The sequence below is a fragment of the Mandrillus leucophaeus genome, unplaced genomic scaffold (assembly GCF_000951045.1).
Source record: "Mandrillus leucophaeus isolate KB7577 unplaced genomic scaffold, Mleu.le_1.0 Scaffold464, whole genome shotgun sequence".
NCBI classification, from domain to species: domain Eukaryota; kingdom Metazoa; phylum Chordata; class Mammalia; order Primates; family Cercopithecidae; genus Mandrillus; species Mandrillus leucophaeus.
In genome coordinates this window covers 724,776-747,656 of record NW_012104965.1, presented here as the reverse complement: position 1 = coordinate 747,656, position 22,881 = coordinate 724,776, and the positions used below count along the sequence as shown (strand labels likewise).

Below are 22,881 nucleotides of genomic sequence, written 5' to 3'. Positions count from 1 at the left end.
TCCCTAGGCCACACTGGAAGAAGAAAAATTATCTTGGGTCACACATAAAATACACTAACGTTAACAATAGCTGATCAGCTAAAATAAATAAATCAATCAGAAAAAATCTCATAAAGTTAGACAAGCTTGCACAAGATCTTAAACTCAGTTCTGACAGACTTTATTGCTCTTAGCCCCATCCTAACTAGGCTAGGCACTTCCTAATGACATGATGAGTATTTCACTTATTTCTAAGTCCTATTATAAGAATACCTCAACTCATTTTTAAGCTGTAAAATACTTAATAAAGAGAAACAATCTTCTGATACTCACATATCTTTCCCAATCAATTTCCGCATAAAATCCATTTGGTGCTCCATTGCTTTTCTTCTGTAATAAAGTTGAAAATGAATTTAGAAGGAAAATATTTGGATAAAAACAAAGGAACAAAGAACATTGAACTCTTATCTGCATTTAGCAAGAGCTATCAAAATCCAGCACTGGAAAGACATATTAGAGCAGCTTATTAAGGAGCCACATTTATGTAACGGAATGGTAAATCTAGCTGCCGTGACACTGCATAAAAAAGCCTACGTACTTATTTCACAAAAGATTGTAGGATACTGAGGCACAGGGATATTAACGATGAAGTGTTCAAATTTTATTCAATTACTGAAGAATTAGCAGCACCTTTATTATAGTTGAATCCTCTAAACCTACAGGAGATATAGCCGTGTATATACGTATTTTAAATGGAAACATTTTTACCTCCATGCTGCTATTATATACAATTAGTTACAACATATCCAAAGAGTACTCATCCAAGTCATTAATTAATCTTTTAGCATTTTAGCCCCGACTCAATTTTTTTGTAACTACTCCCTTGATAAAACATAGAGGAAGTCAGCTCCACAAAAGTTTATTCAGCTCCTAGTTATTAAAAATAATGTTTTTAAAATGACTTTTCTTATCAAATTTTAAAAATAGAATTTGAGGATTAACGGTGGATTTTTGTCATTCGTGTGATCTGTGCCTCCGTGAGCACGTATCATTGCAAGTTGACTGGATGTTAGTACTACTCTCTTCTGATTATCTTAAAGTTTTCTTTGTCCCCTAGTACAGCCATGACACATGGCTACAAGCACTTGAGCAAAGATGTGGCATCACCCAAACAGATATTGCCAAGATTTTCTATGTCTTGTGAGCAAAGGACAAACACAAATCAGGTTGGTAATGGAGGGTGCATTCAACATTCTTATATTTAGCACATGGGACAAGGGTATGTCACTGCGCATAGCAGATCTCAGCACAACACACATCAAATGGTGATGCATGAGGCTTGGACACAGGACCTCTAATTTTGCAATAACAAATAAAGGCCACTTGAACTGCAATGTAAACAACTAATACCCAATTTGACAAATAGGTGGAGAAATAAGCTTTTTATGTGTGCACATAGGATCACTAGATAACCCAGAATAATCATCATCATTGAATAACAGTGAATGTTGACTAGGTATTCTATGGAATAGCAGGGCTTTGGCAAGGGTAAATAATGCACAAGAAATAGATAATGTGTTCATGCCCTCTGTCTTCCAATATACTACCATGGCACTAGAATTTACAATTATAAGAACTGGGCCATGCTTTGCCTCCACAGACCAGCATCCATGGACATAAGGTCTGTGACCATCTCCCTCTCTGTCCCACTCCTAACATAGATTATTTGTATGCAGACTACATCATTTTAATCTTCTCATATAATTGCCTTCCTTGAATTAGTGCTTCGGTGGTATTTCTTCTACTTTGAACAAAGGTCTTTGTAAAACCTGTCATATCAACTCTGCCTGTGTATACCTTACAAAGCTACTGTTGAGAACTGGTCCATTACATAATGTGACACTTAATACAAATGATTCTCTCACTCGGGTGTAGACAGGGCTCCTATTTTCTCTTTATCATATTTACTTTCTCTTTTAATTCCTGCTTTACCAATTTGTTTGTATATGACTTCTTTGCAAAGTGCTCCACTCCTTCTTAGAAAGCATATATAACAAACAAGTTCAATATAGACATTTAATTTATATTGATAGGAGATCAAAAGGACTAAGCAGATTCCAGAGAAGTAAACTCATGAATTTTGTGATCTAGGATTGTTATCCAAAACCACAGATTAGATAAATTACTGAGTTCAAAATTTTCAAAGTTCTACAGTTTGCTTCCATGATAATCTCATCTTTGTAACTAAGGCCCTTAAAAACCAAGATGGCTTATATGTTCAGCTAAACAGTTTATATATATATACACACACACACACACACACACACTTGTTTGTGTGTATGTATGTATGTGTGTACATATACATACACACATATATACATACACATGCATATATATAAATAAACATACACAGATACCTACACACACACACAGACAAATATATATATATATATATGTATATTTGTTTTTCTTTCTTTCCTGACAACATATATCTAATATTGTAGAAAGAAAGGTGAGTTCTAAATCTGACGATCTAGGCAGAGTGAAAATTTCCCAGTTTGCATGAAAACCAAAGGAAGACTGAGATAAAAGGGAAGCAAAACTTGTAGAAATTTTTTCTTCAAAAATAGGGACACTTTAACAACAAATACTAAAAACAAACAACAAATCATAACAATACATTATTTTTCGTAGATATTCAACACACACATGCACACACACACACACACACACACACACACACACGGCTTTATTAGAGGAATTTGGTCTCAGTTATGCCAGTGGATTATTACAAATATCTTTGGTTTTCCAAGTGGAAATTATCAAGTTAAAGCTAAGTCAGAGCCTGGATGGAATTCTTCTGGCCCAAACCCAAGAAAAAAACAATTCTTTGTTGGTTTAACCATTGAGAAAGGTGCAACTGTAGTACTAGTAATAGTGAAGATAACGAGTCTACTGATTTTCAAATGGAAAACTTTCAAGAAGAAGAAGCAAGGAAGAATATCAGTTACTTGGGGAAACACCACTTAAAAACCAGGCTTAATAGTGAAAGAAGTATCAGTTATTTACCAACATATAAACAATGATTTTTCTCTTAGAATTGTAATTATATAGATTTTTACCTCTTCCTTTTATTTTGTATGTTTTAAAATTCAAAAATCCTACCTTTAGCATAAGTAACTTTTATAACTTGAATATGACTATTATTTAAAGATAATTGAGGCTCACAGTGATGCTAATCATGTCTTCATAGGTATTTTACTTTGGTTAGCATATATTATCTGCTTTTATATAATATGATGGGCTAAATAGATAAATATAGTGACAGTTATGTTCAATCATACACTCATCAAAGTTCTCAATTTCCATTGGGAATGCCTCTGGTTTTCAAGGTCAGCTCATGGCCAGGTAATTATCCTTGGGTGGGGCATGTTAAAGGTACATAATGTACTGCGTAAATATTATCTTTTCTCCCCTGAGGTAAACTTGACTCACTTTGTAAATAATTCTATAGAACAGCACTGCCCAATAGAAATACCTGTGAAGATGGCAATGTTCTACCTGTGTGCTATCCACAATGGCAGCCACTAGCCACAAGTGGCTATGAAGTACTTGAAATGTGTCAAGTGCAACCGAGGAACTGAATTTTAATTAAATAGTCACATGTGGCTACCATAATGTACAATACAGCTATAGGTACCACAGAGTTTGGGCTAGGGTCAGCATCCCTGACTCAATGTTCTTTGGTCAAATACACTGGTTCCTACAGATCAAATTTCTGCCAAATTCCTGATGTTATTGAGATAGTGCTTATCCTAAGAAATGGCTACTCATTTTATGTGGTGATATTTCCTTTATGGCCAAAGGCTTCTTTATAGATAGTAGATTCTTTTTAAAATTTGAATTCCTGTCCTTTGTTGATGAAACAGGAAACACACATCTTTTATGTGTGATTACTCTTTAAAAGTACATTCAGATGTCAGTCCATAAAGTCTACGTGGTTAATTTAAAAATTGGCCCCAGATATTCAAGAAGTAATTTGGAAATACCTAAGAGTTTTCTTAAATGGAGTAAACAAAAACTACTGTGTTTTCCAAATTTTAAATTGGGATTTTACTCACTGTTTTTAATAACCCTTTGGAAATTTTAAACTAAAATCTGTTTCCTTACCGAAACTTTTTTTCCTCCTTCACGCGCACACTCTGCTTTGCTATTGTAGGGTGGTTCGTGTGGGCTGGGCTGCTGGAATTGATTGTTTTCATGTAGAAAAAAGTGGTTAAAAGATCTGCTTGTTCTTCAAGACACATATAAAGAATTACATGGAGTCAGCAAACATACCATAGAAGAAACCATCTCTAGGCCAAATCATACGGCCTACCAATCTTGGCAGGGTTCCTTAAGCAAAGAGTGGACTTTGGGGCCCATAATGAGGCTCTATTCAGCAGGCCAGCTTGGCTAGGCCAAGAGAAGAAGGGAGGAGGAAGAAGATGTGTCCCAGGCACCAGGGACCATGTGGATCTATTTCTCATACAGCCAGCATTTAATTTACACGTAGAGAACAGGCACAAGGACACACAAGAAGAGACTGAATAAAAATGTGTGTATTTCTAACCTAAGTGGGAAAAGTTCAGTTTAGCCTGGATCAAAGCCTTCCTGCGGGTCACCAATACATACAGCACACACAGCTGTCAGCTCCAAATCTGTGCCCTTTCCTGCACACCTGTTCAGGGTGATAAAAAAATGACCTTCGCACAACAAGGGCTATGACCCTGTTGCTCCAAGTTTATGTGTGGAGGGAAACTGGAACTGCTTAGAAAAAAGTTAGTTTGCCCTGCACAAATTAGAGTTTGTGTCTAGGTTAGGATGCATCGTCACACTTGGACACCATGACAGACAGCTCTGCCAGTGACGGGTACATTCAGCCAGTGGGGAGCAAGGCCCACTTTCATGCATGCAGCCCTGCCGCGAAGCCTCCATAGGTTAAACCTCAGAAGCATTGTCACCAGAGATGAGCTTCGTTGGATTTTGAGAAACTGGCATTAAATAAACAACAGTACATTAAAGTTTATGTTCACCAAGTAGTTTATCAACATTAGGTAGGTGCACCACCACCTGTAGTTTGTGGAACTACATTAATGAAACCACACATTTCAACACTTGACATTCAAAAGGCAATAATTTGAAAGCTATATCAGTTAAGCAAAAGTGGACTGGGTCTATAGAAACAAGGGCTGAAGAAATCAGTCTGAGTCTGAAGGAAAATCAGGTTGGTATCTCTGAGAACTGAATGCAGATAGAAACTCAGATAGCACTGGTTTCTAAGATTCAGTGACCATAGTAAACGTGGAAAGCTTGGAGAACATTTCTAAATGGTAAAACCAGCAGCTGGCTAATAATGTCCAATTACCTATAAAGCCTGTTTCTGAGGAAGTGCATTTATTTTGAATGTAGCCTTTTCCGGAACAGGTCTGTGTTATTTTCTAAGAAGTCAAAATTAACTAATTTATCTTTCCTAATAATCACGATCAGTGATATTTATGGCATTTCTAATTAAGTAACCAAGTGGGCACGACTGCTAATAAAGAACTTCATATGATTTGGAATGGTGAAGGACTTGGGGAACTCAGGCATGAAGCCCTGCCCTGGGGGGATGCGTCCCCAGAATGACTGCTGGGTTCATTAATGCAGCACATACTCATCATTGCCTGCCACGTGTCAGCTGCTGTACCAGGTACCAGGGTGCACATTCTACCAGAGATTTAAACTGGTGCTGTTCAGAACACAGAGAATAGTGAGGCAGCAAGTCATTAGAGACAATGAGCAGGGGTTCGGAGAAAGAAAATGAGGACAAGACTGAGAGTGGCACAGGTAGAGAAGCAAGAAACAGCAATCCAGTCTGGGAGCAGCGAGGATAGGAAGCAGAGTAGCTAACAGAGCTTTGCAAAGGTCAGAGGGGACCAGAGAACCCAGGGAGGGGACCAAGCCAGAAGCAAAGAAGAGACACAGAAGCAGAGAGTACCTGAGACAGAGTTAACGAGAGGGCTCTGAGCCAGAAGCAAGAGGTGAGGAGAAGCTGAGTCTTCTGGGTCTTTTTTTTCCCCTGCTGAATAGAGCCTTGATTATAGTGTTACCCAATGTCTGATCAATTTCAGTCTATTTTCTTAACATTTCATGGTGAGAACCACACGAAAGCAAAAGGCACCCCAAAGCTAAGAACCTTGAGTCAAGTGTGGAAGAAAAATTCCTGCTATAGCTGCAATTAACACCCCAGTTTAGGTATAATATTGTGAAGGGTGATTTAAGAAATTTTTTAACCATCAGGTTTATTTTAGTTCCCACTCCAGCCCAATGAGCCTAATGTAAGTCCATTTTTTTTTTTTCAGTAACAGCTGTTCTTTTGAACCTTCTGAATAGGCATCTGATTTAGATTTGAAGGAAGTCATTTTAGGAGTCGGTGCAGACTCCCATAAGCGCAACTCGGATAAATCTAAGCCCATGCACCACAGACTTCTTTAAAAAGCAAGAATTCTGGCGGCCAGCAAGGAGTCACAGCTAACTGTTAGATCTAAACCCAGTGGACACGTTTTCCTCTTTCAGACTGTAAATTCAGGCTTAAGTGGTTTTCAAGACCATCTCCTACTTTTGAATTTAATATAGAAAATGTATCTGCAGCACAACTACTAAAGGGGAAAAGCTTCTTTCAATTTTCTTGGATCTCAGCTTCATTACAACTTTGTGGCCTCTGTCGGAGAAAAACATTCTCCCATAATGAACTTTTGCATCATTAAATTGGAAATGAAATAAGAGTTGATGGGAGCAGCCCCTGCATGAACTGTCTGGCTTGCGACCCACCATCTGTTTGCCTGCCTGCTCTGGGGCAGGGTTTTAGGTAAATGCCATAAATAAATCTAGCTTGACCAAGACTACATTTATGTCCCATGCAATTAATATAGAAAATTACAATAGTAAGAGGTCTAAAAAGTCATTCAAGGTATTTTTTTCCATACAGGAAAAAAAAATGGGGCTTTGAGAAATTTAAACACAGCATATATTGACACAAACTCAGTAAAAATGGTTATTTAAATACTTACAATTCCATCTCTATCTGGTGAACCTCTGTAACAAAAAGAAATTGATAGCTATTATGCTAAGGAATCATTCTTGCCACATAGACTAAAGTACAGCAGTAAGAACCATTAACCACTACCCTCCCCTTCCCCAGCATTCCTGCCCTGGTAAACCTGGCTAATGAAAACTAAATCAATACAAATTGGTTGAGTGATATTTAACTGTGGGGTATGTGTATGTGGGAAGGAAATTCTCATTAAAAAGTTGGAGCCCAAAGCCACAAGTGGGTAGGGTAGTGCCTTGGTTCATTTTTGAGAGGAGAGTTTATTAAAGAGACTCCACTCTAGCTGGCTCCATTTAAAACTATCATGAGGCAAGTAAACCAATGTGCTGTCTCACCTGTGTATTTTTAAGAGATGGGGTCTTGCTATGTTGCCCAGGCTGGAGTGCAGTGGCTATTCACAGGCACAATCAAAAGCATACTACAGCCTTGAACTGCTGGGCTCCAGTGAACCTCTGCTCCAGCCTCCTGAGAAGCTGGGATTGCAGGAGAGAATCACTGAACCCAGCCCTTTTATCTTTGCTTCTGTGAATGGTCCTGAACTGCCTCCTACATGAGAAAGCTTCTGTGGTATTTTTCAACTTTATTTTGAGAATTGGTACTTTCCTCCGTATTTCTATGTTTACTTCTCCTTCCATTATAGAAGAGCAGGAAATGGAGAACAACATTTTGCTAAATGGCTCCTTCTGATGACTAAAGCCCAGGGCAGCTATTCTACGGTGGCACCATGCTGCAGTAGTCAAGAGCAAGGGCTTTTGAGTAAGATGAAGCTGGGTGTCCAAATAGTTCTGTGACCCTGAACACTTAACCTCTCTAAGCCAGTTTAAATAAGGTAATATAGAGAGAACTTACAATAGTTCCTGACACATGGTATTCAAAACTGTGAGTTGCTTATAATTCCTTTTCTCTTCCAAGATTTCTCTTCACTAGGAACACGAAACTGCCCACTTGCAGCCACACTGGACTTTAGAGTATTAGAGGTATTTTGGAAAACTGGATTAGAGGAGCAGATGGAGAAACTAGAAGGTAGCCATTGTAATTTTATAACTTCCCATTTTAATTCAGTTTTTAAGAGGCTAAAAAATACAGGGATACTTATTACGCTTGGAAAGGGACCTGCATTATTTGGAAGAAAACCTTAATAAGTGCTTAAGGTGAACTGTGATATCTTGAGGAGTTTGGTGTGGGGTTGGAATCATTCTTCAGAAGGTGCAATCAGGTAAGAGAATTATTGCTTAATGGCAGGGAGCCAGTGAGAAAAGAGAGAGAGAGAGAGCGAGCGAGCAATGCAGAGAGTTGGTGGGATGCCATCTAGACTCCAAGGTGTGATTCCCTTTCCCCACCAACATCCCTTCAAAATTAGCGGAATATTCTACTTGGATTATAATACACTTGACAGAGTGCATATTTTTCATAACTAGTGAGTTCTGTGTCCACAGAGATGCAGAGGTGAATCAGTGATAGAGGGGCAAGAAACAGAGAACATCCTAATATTGAAAGACCATGGGAATTGACAGAAATCTTGAGACTTTTGGACATTACTTGGATGTGGAAATTAACCAGTTTGAAAAAATTTTATTTAAAATAGAACGATAGGAAGAATCTTAGCTGACAAAAGTACTTGTAATGAGCCAGGCGATTGGTTAGGACCAAAGGATAAAAATAATGAAAACATATTCATCACAGAGAGAATGAAACAGGTGAGTAAATCCAGTAGGTTATCATGGTCATAGTAAGCCCAGGCTAGTAGGAGAGCACTGAGAATAGGTACCAATTCATACTCATCAAAGCCAATTCTCTTTTTTATATCTATATACTTAGTCTGCCTGTCTCTCTCTCTCTTTCTCTCTCTCTCTCTTTCTCTCTCTTTCTCTCTTTCTTTCTTTCTTTCTTTCTTTCTTTCTTTCTTTCTTTCTTTCTTTCTTTCTTTCTTTCTCTTTCTTTCTTTCTTTCTTTCTTTCTCTCTCTCTCTCTTTCTTTCATTCTTTTTTTTGTTCTTTTCTTTCTTTCTTTTCCCCTCTCTCTCTTCCTTCCTTCCTTCCTTCCTCTCTCTCTCTCTTTCGAGATGGAGTTTTGCTCCTGTCACCCAGGCTGGTGTGTAATGAATGGCACAATCTCAGCTCATTGTGATGTCTGCCTCCCAGGTTCAAGTGATTCTCCTGGCTCAGCCTTCCAAGTAGCTGAGATTATAGGCATGCGTCACTACGCCCAGCTAATTTTGCATTTTTAGTAGAGAAGCAGTTTCACCATGTTGACCAGGTTGGTCTCGAACTCCTGACCTCAGATAATCCACCTACCTCAGCTTTCCAAAGTGCTAGTGTGAGCCATGGTGCCTGGCCAATATACTGAGTATTTCTTATTAGGACTTCAACTTACTAGGACTTAAGGTCTCTAGATATGAGTATTTCTTACTAGGACTCCAACCTTACTAACGGAGCTGGAAGAGAGGTGATTGCATCAACTTTTGGGTAGGATGTGTTCAGAGGCACTGATCCATGTGGGGATGCCTTTGGGAACCGCAAGCAATAGATACGGCAAAAGCTCAGAGATTGGCCTGGCTGTGGTGTTGCCCACTGTGGATCCAGGTACAAGGTCCTATCAGTAGGGGATCTTAAACGGGAGGCACTTGACCTCATACTTATTGCAGCTGTTGGGATGGTCTTTCACAATTTTTAATCAGAGAAACTGTGATTGTACATAGTGGCACTGCAGTCCTATTCTGATCCTTCGTCTTCTCTACTAATGGAAATGTGGCTCATGTGTCCAATGCAGTCAGTGAGCATGGTGGCTAAGGGCACTGGCTCCAGTGCCAGACTGCCTGGGATCAACCAGTGTCAATTTCCTAGCTGCAGAAGCTTGGGCAAGTTACTTCACCCCTTTTTTTCTTGGTTTCTTTATCTATAAAATAGCCAGCATAACAGTATATACCCCATAGGGCTATTAGAGGATTCAGTGGACTAACAAAAGAGAAGAACCTGAAACAGTCCCTAGAACATAGTAAATGCTCATTAAATGTTTTCTAGAATAATAATTTTTATACACTATAACCCAGGATAGGGAGTGAAGAGATTTTAGCAGCCTCAGACAGTTGGGCATGTGTTCTAATTTCACTTTCTAACCCCCTGAGGTTTTATATTGTATTTTAAAATAATTTTTTTCTTTTTCATGGCAGACTTATTGTATTTGCTGACTTCTATTTTAAAAAGAATCATCTACCATGGAATTTTGGGATCTATTTTTTAAAGTTTCAGTTACCTTTTGTAACTACTGTCTTTTTTTTTTTTAACCCTCCTATTTGTCTGGGTTTTAATTCTACCCATTGATATTTTTTCTTTTCGGTGATGAAAGCACAGACACTGGATTTTAGACTAGAATATGGGCCCCAAGTCTTAGTTTCTGAGTAGCCTTCAGAAAATTACTTAACCTCCTTTGGCACTGATATTTCTCTTTAAAATTGATGTATTGCTGCTAACGTTATTTAATTACTAGGAAGGCTAAAAAGGATATCAGCGCAACATATGCCCTGCACAGGGCCTGCCACTTAGCACAAGCTCTCTTCCCTACCAGCTGCTGCAATGATGATCAAATCAGGAAACTCTGGTCATAAGCCCACTGTACATCTAAGGAGGTTCAATCAGCTGAAGTTGGTTCTGGTGTCTACCCTAGCAGGTTGCTGAGCAACCCATAGTGAGTTGTAGCAGCCCTGAAAAACAGTTTGCATCAACAAGGTTTCAATGATCACAGACAAACATAAGCATTTACTAAAGCTGAAGGGACAGCAAATTGCTAGAGCGCTTTCCCAACCCCTTTGCATTTATGATTTCTTTTCCGAGAATGATATGTGATCAAATTACAGAGTTCATGAAAGCATTAGGGAGTTCATGAAAAGCAAAGGCTTATACTAAACATACTAAACAGCTTGTTCTTTGACCATTACTGATGGTGGAACCAGCTTCAGCTATTTTGCTATCACGTAAGTAATTTGGGACTCTCAAATGATAAGAAGTAAACGAAGGATACTTGGGATTCTTTAAACAAATGTCTTATTAGAGTACCTCAGAGAGATATTTGGCCTCTACCCATAGCTGCGAGGAATAACTCAGTTATTTTAATAACTTCAGAAATGGTGATGGAAGAGTAGTGCTTTGGCTACATGTAAATTAGTGCAGCCTGCCCTGGAGAGATTGTTCAACCTCTTCTCTCTCAAGAAAGCTTTTTCCTTTTTAACTTTCCTCGCATGCCAGAAATCTCTGGTGCAGTCAGTTACAGACATTGTCTTCCTTCAGAAATGGATTTAGTTTCTGTTAACGATGTTCTCCTGAGATCCATCGAATAGTGTCCCACACAACACCTGGCACTACGAATCCTATAATGCCTTCCCTTATATGACTCACATAGTGTCTGGTCCTTTAGGGAAATTCGATTCCATTTAGTATAAATTTCTTTGTTGTTGTTTACAGGTGTGGAAACTGAGGCCCAGCAAAGTAAAGGGTAATTCCCAAAGCCATGGAGTTTGGGCCGTGCTGGGACTACAGCCCAGGTCTTCTGATCTAGTGAAGGCATCGGCACATATTCTGGGTGGTTAATGATTAGAAAATGGCAAACTTCTTAAGAAACAATGTAATTTATATAATCCTCAGAAAAATATTCCTAACTTAGTTATTTAGAAAAATTTGCAGGACAACAGTAAATGTAATATCCATGAAATAAATAGTTACAAAAGAAAATGAAAAAAGAAAATATAAGAACTTAATATTTGGCATCTAGACAAAAAATAACTTCGTCCCCCCAATCCTTTACACTCTTTGGCTTAAAAAACTTTCAAGGTTTCAAGGTGGCCCACTGCCTATGGAAGTAGCCCACACACCTCAGCCTGGTACTTAAGGCCCTTCCTGTCTGGTCCTGGTCTCCTTTCCAGCCTTGCCTTCCATTATCACCTTTACCTGTAACTCCCAAGTAGACAAACTGCCCCATTTGTCTTGTCAATAAATGCCTAGTGGACTTTTCTACCTTTCTGCTTTTGCTTTTGTTGTTCCCTTTGCATGAAATACACATCCTCATCTTCTTGAAGGCCAAACTCAAGTCTCCTCCCCGACCCTGAAGCATCACTGATCATCAATCCAAATATGAGATTTTTCACCCTCAAATTCCCAGGAAATCCCATCTTAGTTGCTTGTAAGGAACTTACACATATTAATTTGTGTCAGTAATAATAAGAGTACCAGTAGCTGCCATTTGCTGAGCATTTACTAAGTATTAGGTACCATATGAGTCACTTCAAATATGTTACCTCATTAGTTGTATAAACAATACTTTAATTTGTGTAGTAGATATTTTGTCTCATGAATCATAAATTCTTAAAGGACAAAGGCTCAGGGAAATACTCAGGATCTTGTGATAAAATTTATGCATGATAAAAATATACAAAATGAAAAGCTAAAGGCAAGAATAAATGTGGCTTTCTTCATTTTCACCTATGCCCATACAACTATTGCTGTTCCCTTTTTCTAACTTTCTTTCAGAGATTCTAGCCAAATGAGGGGTATAATGGGTTCCATTCTGACGTACAGCAAGCTACATCAGATCTGCATTTCTACCTGGTCACAACCACCTGCAGCTGAATAGTTGTGCTCTCCCTACACTGGTCTTGGGCTGGAGTCTCAAGTTCCTGGCCAGTGGACTTCACGTATGTAAGTTACCTGCTTGGCTCCAAAAGGCAACTGAGATTTTGTGTCAGAGCCAAATACTTCTGCAGGAGAATTCAAGATGGTCAAATATGTGGAAGGAAGTTAGTGGAATGAAACTGTTATGTCATTGGACATTTTCAGGGTCTATCAGTGTCTGTGGGGAACTAATTCTCTTGGATATGATCACTTAAATATGTAAAAGCATCCCCATAGTTGTTTCTGGCTTTTGTTTCTTATTCACCGCTAAATAGCCAATCATTCCTGAATTCTGTTGGTTGATTTACAATTCGGCTTGTACAAAATCTTGGCATCTCAAGTAAGAGCTTTGAGATGTTATGTAGTCTACATTTCTGTTTCTGGCTAGGTCTAATCTATCCAAACAGGTGTTTTGTTATTTCTTTAGTTCAGATCATAGGCTCAACCCTATATGTGGAAATGAATTCTTTTTATCCTTCATAAAATTAACAGTCACATTTTCTGCCTCCTGAGACTGCTGGGAAGTATAATGATTTAAAAAGAAAAGAAAGAAACACAAGATAAAAAAACTGAACACGTGATGAAAAATTTTTACCTTTTTAGCATAAATCTAAGAACTGTTTATATTGAATAATTACAATTTACTCAGAAACGGGGAAAGCAAATAGTACATAATATCTGAGAAAACTGTGTGGCAATCTTATATTGACTGTGACAAGAGCATCTCTTATGCAAATAGCTTCTTCGAGGAGGCAAACTCCTAAAGTACATACGTAGAATCAGTGTCCTTTTCTTTCTTCCGTATTCCAAAGGCCTTCCTTGTACGTTTTTTCAATCCTGTGGGAAAACAGCAAAGGGTCAAAAACTCTCTCAGCAACATTCAAGTGAACATATTTTGAAAGTTGTAACACACCAGTTAGACTTGAATGTTTAGAAAGCAATGAAGTTTCTGAAGTTGTATGTATAGGTATGTGTGTTTGCATATTCATATGACTCATTAATACATTTTTCAGTAGTTATTTATCAAGGACTTCACACCATAAGTTCTTAGCACTATAAGCAACACAAGGATGCATGGGTATAGAAAAGATTGTAAGATTTTCTTAGACTACTGTTATTCATCACCCATATTGGGGTTCTGCCAAGAAGTCAAATCACAGATTTAGAAGAATAGCCATTTTCAGGTTAGACATATTCTTTAGACTGGGATAATGCCAAGACAGAGATCATGTGACCGATGCCAAGAGAACTGCACAGATCTGACACATCTCTGTGTCCCGTATTCCCATCTTATCTTTTACTACTTTCTCCAGTCTGTGGCTGCACTGAATTATTAACCATTCTCTGAACACACCCCAAAATTTGCACTCCTGTATTTCTTTCTTTCTTGTGTGGTCCTTGTGATTGAAATGCTTTCCCTATTTTGTGGACATTTAGAATTTCAATTTATCCTTTAAGGCCCAGGACAAATGCCACTCCTTCTGTAGGGCCTCTTAATCCTGGAGGCGTAAGACACTGATTATTCTGTGTTCCCCCCCAAAATGTTGCTCTTATATGTAGGATATATCAAATGGTATCACCTATTAGTTTCTGTGTCAGTTTCCCTAGTAGACTGTGATCCTTTCTTGAACAAAGGCCAAGGCTCTCTCATTTTTAAGTCCCGATAATATTTGTGATTTAAAATGTCTTCCAGGAAGCACCATTCAAGCAGCACTAGCTCTTGGTTCTTTTCTACTCATCCTGTCAAAGCTGTTTGGGTTTCCCACCCCCTACATGATCCATAGTTACAGACATGCCTTCTGCGTCTGTTAGTGAGTATTATTCAAATAAATTAAATGTTTATGTATTCAAACCTTAGACTTGTTATTGGTGGTTTGGAAAGTCTTCTTGAGAAATTGGAGCTGAGAGAGTCACTGATATTTCAGATTTGTTTGGTACTGCCAGGTGGAACAAAGGGAAAAACAATGACAGAATCAGTGAGTTGATGATACGTTTTTCCAAAACATGTGAGTCAGCCCAAACCACTCAGATTATCTGAGTCATTCATTATCTGCCTCTTAGGATACTACTCAAATATAATCTTCAAAATGTCTCTGTTCCGTCTAATTTTGTATTTTAATAGTCATCCATTTAAGACATTTAGGTCTTTAAAATGTCAATTTTTTAAAAACTCCTCCCACATAAAACTATTTTCCGTTACTTACCACATGATGAGTTTATAGGAAAACATATTGACATTTAAAACTACCCACCCATAATATTTAGAAACATCTTCTCCCCTTTTATTTTTTATTTTGTTTATTAAAAATTTCTTTCTCACCTCTAAATGTCTTATTCCCTTATAAGGACAAAGTATCATAGTTACATAATCATCAGTCTATCCCTACAATTTTCCTTGGGTTTCAAGTCTCCTAATTGGCTTTTCTTTGCTTCTGATTTAGCTTTGAGCTCACAATGAATGCCATATTCAGCAATCACCACTGGTTTTTACAGGACTATAAAACCAATGCTATTATCATCTCAGGGTTTCAAGTGTGTTATTTCCTGTAACTTGACCTATGAGATAAAAAATAGCATGCCTTACCAAATATATCAGAAAATATACACACATTTCAGTACTCTTTGTATTAAATTGGTAACAGAATGGGAAATAGTAGTTTTCCATAGACCCTGTGCTGGTTTTGACCACCAAGTTTGGACAATAGCCAACATGAACTAGGTCATGAACATCATGAGTTGTCCACTTCCCAGTGAAAAAAAAATGCGCCGAATCAGGATCCAGGAGGCAGAGAGTCCATTCCCAGCATCAGTTCTAATTGCATAGCTTAATATAAGTTACATTACCTTTATGTTTCAGCCTCTCAGCCTATAACAAATCAGCCAATGATAAGAGACGAAAGAATCTGCACATCTTCACAAAATGCCATGCCTATATCTGTAGCTTTACTTTCACTGGAAATCATGTTTTTAACACATGAAATACACTTATACATAGAATGTAAATAGGAATACACCAAAGATGTGAAATTCTAGAAAAAAATGCCCTAATCAAATTGTTGAATAAGAAAAAAATGTTGGGCCAGGCTCAGTGGCTCATGCTTGTAATCCCAGCCCTTTGGGAGGCTGAGGCGGGTGAATCACTTGAGGTCAGGAGTTCGAGACCAGCCTGGCCAACATGCTGAAACCCCGTCTCTACTAAAAACACAAAAAATTAACCTGGTGTGGGAGCACACACCTGTAGTCCCAGCTACTTTGGAGGCTGAGGTGGGAGAATTGCTTGAACCTGGGAGGCAGAGGTTGCAGTGAGCCAAGATCATGCCATTGCACTCCAGCCTGGGTGACAGAGTGAGACTTAATTTAAAAAAAAAAAAAAAAAGGTTGAAAATATTTTACTTCTTCAAAAGTGGAAAGGTTTAAGAAGTTTACAAAAAATATGAAGGAAACTGAAAGACTAAAGCAAATGAAGTTATGAAAGTCAGTTTTTCATACCATAATGAATCTTTTAGAAGATCCAAGGAGAAAACAATCGCAACAACTGCGTTAAAATTGAGTGAAGAGAGGTGTGCTCATGTCTTTCGAGAATTCATCAAAAAATACTGAAACTCTTCAACAGAGAGCAACAATAGTCAAGGATCTTACAGGAATAACAAATTTAAGACACTATGTTCAATAATCTGATAAGTTTTAAAAACACTATATCCAAAGATTCTCCACTTCAGGTAGTTACAATTACAGTATAATTACATCTGGGGTGGAGCATAAATTTTTTATCAATTATTTTTTTACCAAAAATGGGAGGGCAAAAACTAAGTGTCCTTTAAGATGTGCAATGACTTTTCTCTTGCCAGCATCAAAACAAAGTCATCTAAAGGGAAAGAATTTTACTGTCTTGATAATCTGGGGTTAGAATGGTTCTCTCCCGAGCTATGGAATTGAGAACACTTTCCTATGTGAATCCAAAACTGCTGTAATTCATCAGCCACACTGTGTGTCTGTCCTGTGCCCCTAACTTCTCCACCGAATTTAGATTTCTTTAGCTTCTTTTGGTGTTGTGGGAAACAACCACACACACACACACACACACACACACACAAATTAAGTATAAATGGATTTTTAAAAGGTTGAAAACTTATTTCAAACTAGGCAGCCCGGTTATAATGTTACCAGACAAATGCCATCAATATCTTACCAGATAAGATAAATAAAGCAATATACGTAGAAATAGATAATAGTGATAGTGTCAAAAATACAGAATGGGAAGAAGTTTTGTCATTGGAATACTACCAGCTACCACTGCTGAGGTCCTGCCTATTGCCCAGGTACTGGTTGCATATGTTGCCTCATTTAAATCTCTTACAAACTTTGTGAAAAAGTAGGTGGTATTTTTCCCTAAAGTAGTGAGTCTGAGAGTTTGCCTAAGTTAAGTTTTATTATCTTCATCCCCAGTGAGGAAACAGGAGGCTACTCTTACTCCAGTACTCCCCAGAATGTTGGGGTTATTCAGGGCTTTGTCCTAGGCGCTTCTACATCCTTTTCTGAGCATGATTTCATCCACCAATGTGGTTTCATTCATCATATGTATGCAGAAAAATCCTGAATTTATAGGTGAGACCCAGCACAATCTCATGAACTTCTGAATACAGAGTACTTCTCATACTCAGGCTCCTATAGAGACACCAGATTTCTTCAAAAACCTTCAGACTCTGCTTATAATACATATGTAATAAAAGCTGTAAAGATATGCCCAATCATTTAGTTTCTAATTATCTTGTGAATGAAATTCCTTTTAAAATGAAATAGCTCTCCATCAACAGATAAATGGATAAGCAAAATGTGGCCTAGCCATGCAATGGAATACTATGCAGCCATAAAAAGGAATAAAGTACTGATACAGGTTACAATATGAATGAACCTTGAAAATACTATGCTAAATGAAGGGAGTCAAATGCAAAGAGCCACATATTGCATTATTTCATTTATATGAAATTTCCAGAGTAGGCAAATTGATTAATACAGAAAGCCGATTGGAGGTTGAGAGAGGCTGAGTGAACGGGGAAAGGGGAGTGGCTGCTTAATGAGTACAGGTTTCCTTTTGGGGTGATATAAAGTTCTGGAACTTGATGGTGGTTATGTTGCATGATATTGAGAATGTACTAAATGCCACTGAGTTTTACACTCTAAAATGGTCAAAATGGAAAATTTTATTTTGTTTGTATTTTACTATGATAAAAAAGAAATGGAATAGTTCAAGCCTGATTATTCTGTGACAAGGGAGGACAAGGAGGGGAATAAGTGGGGAAGAAAAGAAAGAAACAAGGCAGATTGGCTTAAAAGTTTGTGGCACATGTTACTGCTTTTGTTTTTGTTTTGTTTTGCCAAAAAAGTTGTCAAATATTTAGTAAAGAAATCAATACAGTCACGAATTCCTGTTCATAGTAACCTTCAGTATCAAGAAAGTAATATTTCCATGAGAATTTACCATAGGACATCCAGCTTTTCTTGCTCATGTGTCAGATGTTTGCAAAAAAGCTTTTCATAAGCAAATGCATTTTTGTCATGATGCTTGCTCCTTTGATCTGTTCTCCTAAAATCACAATATTATATTAATCCCACTAGATGGTGAACTCCATGAAGTCAGCAGCTCCATCTATGCGGGCATCTTGTTTATTTTCACCTCCCCATGTCGCATGAAAAGAACATTCTTTAAAATCATTTGTGCAATTGTATTAAAAGAGAGGCACTATTTCTCAATCCCCTTTTGAAACTGCAAATAAGGCCCCATTGGAAGCTTATGAAGGCAGTTTGTTAGGGCAAAACCTCTATTTTAAAATGAAACAGAAAAACGTGTATAAATACTGTTTCATGAAACTCTTGGCCAAATTGGATGGTGATATAAAATACATTTTTTATGTGATATGGTTTGGCTCTATGTCCCTACTCAAGTCACATCTGGAATTGTAATCCCCACATGTCAAGGGAGGGACCTGGTGGGAGGTGATTGGATCATGGGGGCAATTTCCCCCATGCTAATGAGGGAGTTCTCACGAGAGCTTATGCTTTAAGTGTGGCACATTCCCCCTCCTCTCTCTCTCTCTCTCTCTCCCCCCGCCCCCCATCTACTGCCATGTAAGATGGACCTTGCTTTCCTTTCGCCTTCCACCATGATTGTACGTTTCCTGAGGCCTCCCCAGCCATGTGGAACTGTGAGTCAATTAAATCCCTTTTCTTTATAAATTACCCAGTCTTGGGTAGTATTTTTATAACAGTGTCAGAACGGCTAGTACATTATGATAGACTGCAGGTCAAAAACAGTTTGAACATCATTTTTAAAAAAAACTTTTAAAAAATAACTCTCTTAATTTGAAACAAAAATTAGTGTGTTTACTGGTGTTTTTTTCTGAAGCTTCCCTAAACTAACAAAAAAAAGCCCACGAAGTACCTTAGAATGTCCTGACTTTAAAAGTATACAGACCTGCAGGTGAAGAAGAAACTGTACAGCAGAAAAAATAAACTATCTTTATCCATTTTCTTTTCTCCTGAGTACAACTGATAGGAATTGTAGGGATTCATTAAATAAACATCAAATTTTGAATTTGAGCCACTTTTAAATTTTACACTGAAAGGAGAATTGTTTAGAGGAAGGCTTTAAAAAAAAGGAAACTTGGACTCTATACTAATTTTAGGTAAAACATCAAAGTCTGATACTCCAAAGAACCTACAGAGTTTTTGCTTGTTTCATTTTATTTCTATTTTATTTTATTTTTAAAACATACCCGAAATATCTTTGTCCATAAAAATGATGACTGTTTCTGTAGATTGCCAAGTGGAGGTCACACTCCTGGAGCTGAGTCCCAAACAGAAGACACTGAAGTGTTTGCATTCTGTAGGCAGAAACTGAGGACCAAACTGCTGGCCTTAACCCGTGATGCTGTCTCCTAGAAGTGTAAGTGGAGAGTCCTGCCAATAACCCCTCCTTTCTCTCCTTGTCCTGTATTCCTACCACTCCATTGCTAGCTGGTAACAGAACAACATGGAGAGGCCAAATATAGAATGGTCACCTTCTTAACAGCATCTTAGCAGAAATGGGCTTACCACCCAAGCTAACTTAAAGGGACTGGGGTGGGAAGAGAGGTGGGGCAGGTACAAACCAGAAAAGAGTCAAAGACAAAGCCAGGTTCTAATACTGGGGCAGGCAGAACCTGCGGGAGAGGGTGTTCTGTCTTAGAAAGCACTTCTTTTTTGCCCACCTTCCTTACTCACCTCATAGTCTAGATGCACATTGCTTTCTCTAAAAGCTCTTTATGGTGGTGTTAGAACCTCCATATAAACGTACTGCCTTTAAAACTGTTGAAAAGGCACCACTTTTGGAGATCATGTTCCTAGGGTGCATTTGCTCCTCCTGCTTCCCATCACTCACTGTGCTTTTAAACAGAGCTTGGACAAGACAATGACTAGGAACAAAGCCAGCTCTAGGAGGGATCTCGGCTCTGGAGAAGAAGAGGAGCTTTAAGAAGCGGAGATATGTTGGCAATGACCGTGCTTTAGGATCGATATGTAGAACCCAGTTAATAGTGGAATGCGATCTGTTCCTCACATATCTCCCCCAGAAGCATGCAAATCATGCTTCCAAAAACTGAAGTAGGGTGACAGGGTGGAAGGGAGCAAAATATGTGACCTTATTCAGAATCCAAAGATCTGGGTTTGAAACCCAGTTTGACTGCTTTCCAGCAACATTGATAGAGAGTCTAAGAGATACTGTGGTACTTTCCATATAAGATTCGTGTTTTCACAAGATAGGAGGTTTGGAGAGACAATCTTAATTCTCTCTGTAATCACTAGGGGTGAGGGAAAGGCAACTCTTATTTAGTGAGAAACTTGCATGTGCCAGACACTGTGCCAAACACTTTGAAGCAGACCAATTCTTTCAACAACCTGAGAAGGTATTACTAACTCCCTGTCTTTGGATTAAGAAACAGACTCAAAGTGAGTAAGTTTCTCTTTCACGGTCACTAAACAAATGAGTAACAAGGCCAAGATGTTGAGCTAGGTCTGTTTGGCTCCAGAGTCAAGCAACTTCTTTCAGAGTGGTCATGATGATTATTGCAGTACCTAGTGCACAGAAGACATGTCATCAATGTTTGTTTAACAATTTCTTTAAAAGCTGCTTGGTGTTTATATAACCATTTTTTAAAAAGCTAATGACTTTTATTGATGTTTGAAATCTACATTCCATTGGTGTCCAACTTTTTGATATTTATTTGTGTATATAGATGTATTAGGGAAGGAGGAGAAGGAGCCCCAAACTATACCAGATGCACCAATCTGAATACACAGGCCTTCGGCCAGAGAGCAGAGACTCAGAGTGAGGGATGTGCTGAGACCTCATTACATTTTAGGTGGGAAATGTGCACAATGATACAATAAAAACTCAATTTAGCCCAAAACATATATCATAAAAAAATTAATAGACATAATGTACTAAGTACTTGTGATGTTTCAGGGAATTTATTAGGAACTTTCTTATCTCAGTCCAACACAATTTAATGAGATGGGAGCTATTGTCATATTGATTTTATATCATGGCACATGAGAAGCACCTGATGCCAGGTCGCAAAGGTGATAAATAGCAGAACACATTTTAAAACACCCTCTGCCTGACTCCAGAGTCCAGGCTCCTCATGACTTTGGAATATCTTTTGTTACTCATCACAATTCATTTTATCCTCTTATTAAAAACAAAAAAACAAGAATGTGATTTTTTGTTTGAAAAACTGGAGAGAGATTTTTAGGCAAGTTAGGCTGCACATTTCTTATACACAAAGGCGGTATTTTGCAAGTTTAAATCTTTATATGCTGCCCAGTGAACATAAAGAGACCCAATAAATATTTGCTAAATGGATTATTTCTGTAATAAATATAAATTTTCAGCTTGAGTCTTCATTAACTTGGAGGGTTACTCAAAGGTGAATCACATGTAATGGAATTACTTATTTTCTGCAGGAACCCAGGCCAAATATTTGGTCTCAGTAATAAAAAACAGGCAAATTTAATTGCCCTGGGCACAATGCCGCATACTGACAGCAACTCTAGACTGGCTGTATCTTTTCATTATGATGCTCACTGTATTTCTGTCAGAAAAGATTAAGGCGCTTTGTGTATCAGCTTTCCCTCTAGGTTTTAAATATAGTCACTGTAATCCAATTCAGATTCTTTGTCATCAGAAATTCTTACAGAAAGACATAAAACCAGTTAAGATGGAGGCCAGTTGGTCCAATGATTTTTTATGATATTTCTGATTTCCCATGCATAGACTGCTGCCTAGGGTAGAAGAGATGCTTCATAAAGGCAAGTGCCAGGAAGTAGAAAATGTAGAGTTCAGTGTCTAGCAGTACCTGGTGCAAGGTAGTCATTCAGTAAATGTTTACAAGCCGTTCTACAGATTTGCAATTCTTTTTTTTTTTTTTTTTTTTTTTTTTTGAGATGGAGTCTCGCTCTGTCGCCCTGGCTAGAGTGCAGTGGCGTGATCTTCTTGGCTCACTGCCAGCTCCACCTCCCGGGTTCATGCCATTGTCCTGCCTCAGCCTCCCTGTTCAAAGTTGGTCAGCATGTGGTTTTGGTATGAATGCTTCACTTACATTTTTGCTTGACTTAAAGGAAATCCAGGTAATCTCTGTACTTAGTATGCACAAAACCTCTCTACAACACCTCATCATTCTGAGCTGGGCACTCAACCTTTTGGGAGAAATCTTAAGGACACACGCCATTAGCAATAAATTGCAAAAGGGTCTAATATAAATGACAACTTGAAGTTCAGATTTGATATATAAAAAATCATGCTGAAACACTGAAATGAGGATTTCTAGAGGGCAATTATGAACTTCAAGGTGCTAAAATTGACTTTTAAAAAAAGAAATATTTGTTCTTTTGGTAACATAGAAGAAAATGTTAAAGAAGATGGTCATGAAATAGGTTTGCCACAAAGGGACTTGGTGTTTGCTGTGCCAATATTAATGTAATGATGAAGTTGAATATAATTGGGAAGAATTTTAAGCAGGTGGTCAACTTCTGTTAAGCTATAAGAATAGTACAAAGATCCATGGGAAGTATACA

General features: G+C 38.1%; 1 protein-coding gene across 7 annotated transcripts in view; it reads right to left on the bottom strand.

Annotated features, from left to right (window-relative positions):
• The window catches only part of SGIP1 (SH3-domain GRB2-like (endophilin) interacting protein 1), a 226,544-nt gene that overhangs the window by 110,984 nt on the left and 92,679 nt on the right, over positions 1-22,881 (bottom strand). For 2 of the 7 annotated variants that reach the window (XM_011994958.1, XM_011994957.1), the window contains 4 exons: positions 13,545-13,608; positions 7,071-7,095; positions 4,150-4,221; positions 313-369 (listed from right to left, as the gene is read on the bottom strand). In XM_011994958.1, coding sequence (XP_011850348.1) covers positions 313-369; positions 4,150-4,221; positions 7,071-7,095; positions 13,545-13,608 — 218 coding nt within the window. Of the gene's footprint in view, positions 1-312; positions 370-4,149; positions 4,222-5,998; positions 6,083-7,070; positions 7,096-13,544; positions 13,609-22,881 lie in introns of all 7 variants that reach the window. The other 5 variants (XM_011994955.1, XM_011994956.1, XM_011994960.1 and 2 more) reach the window with 3 other exon arrangements.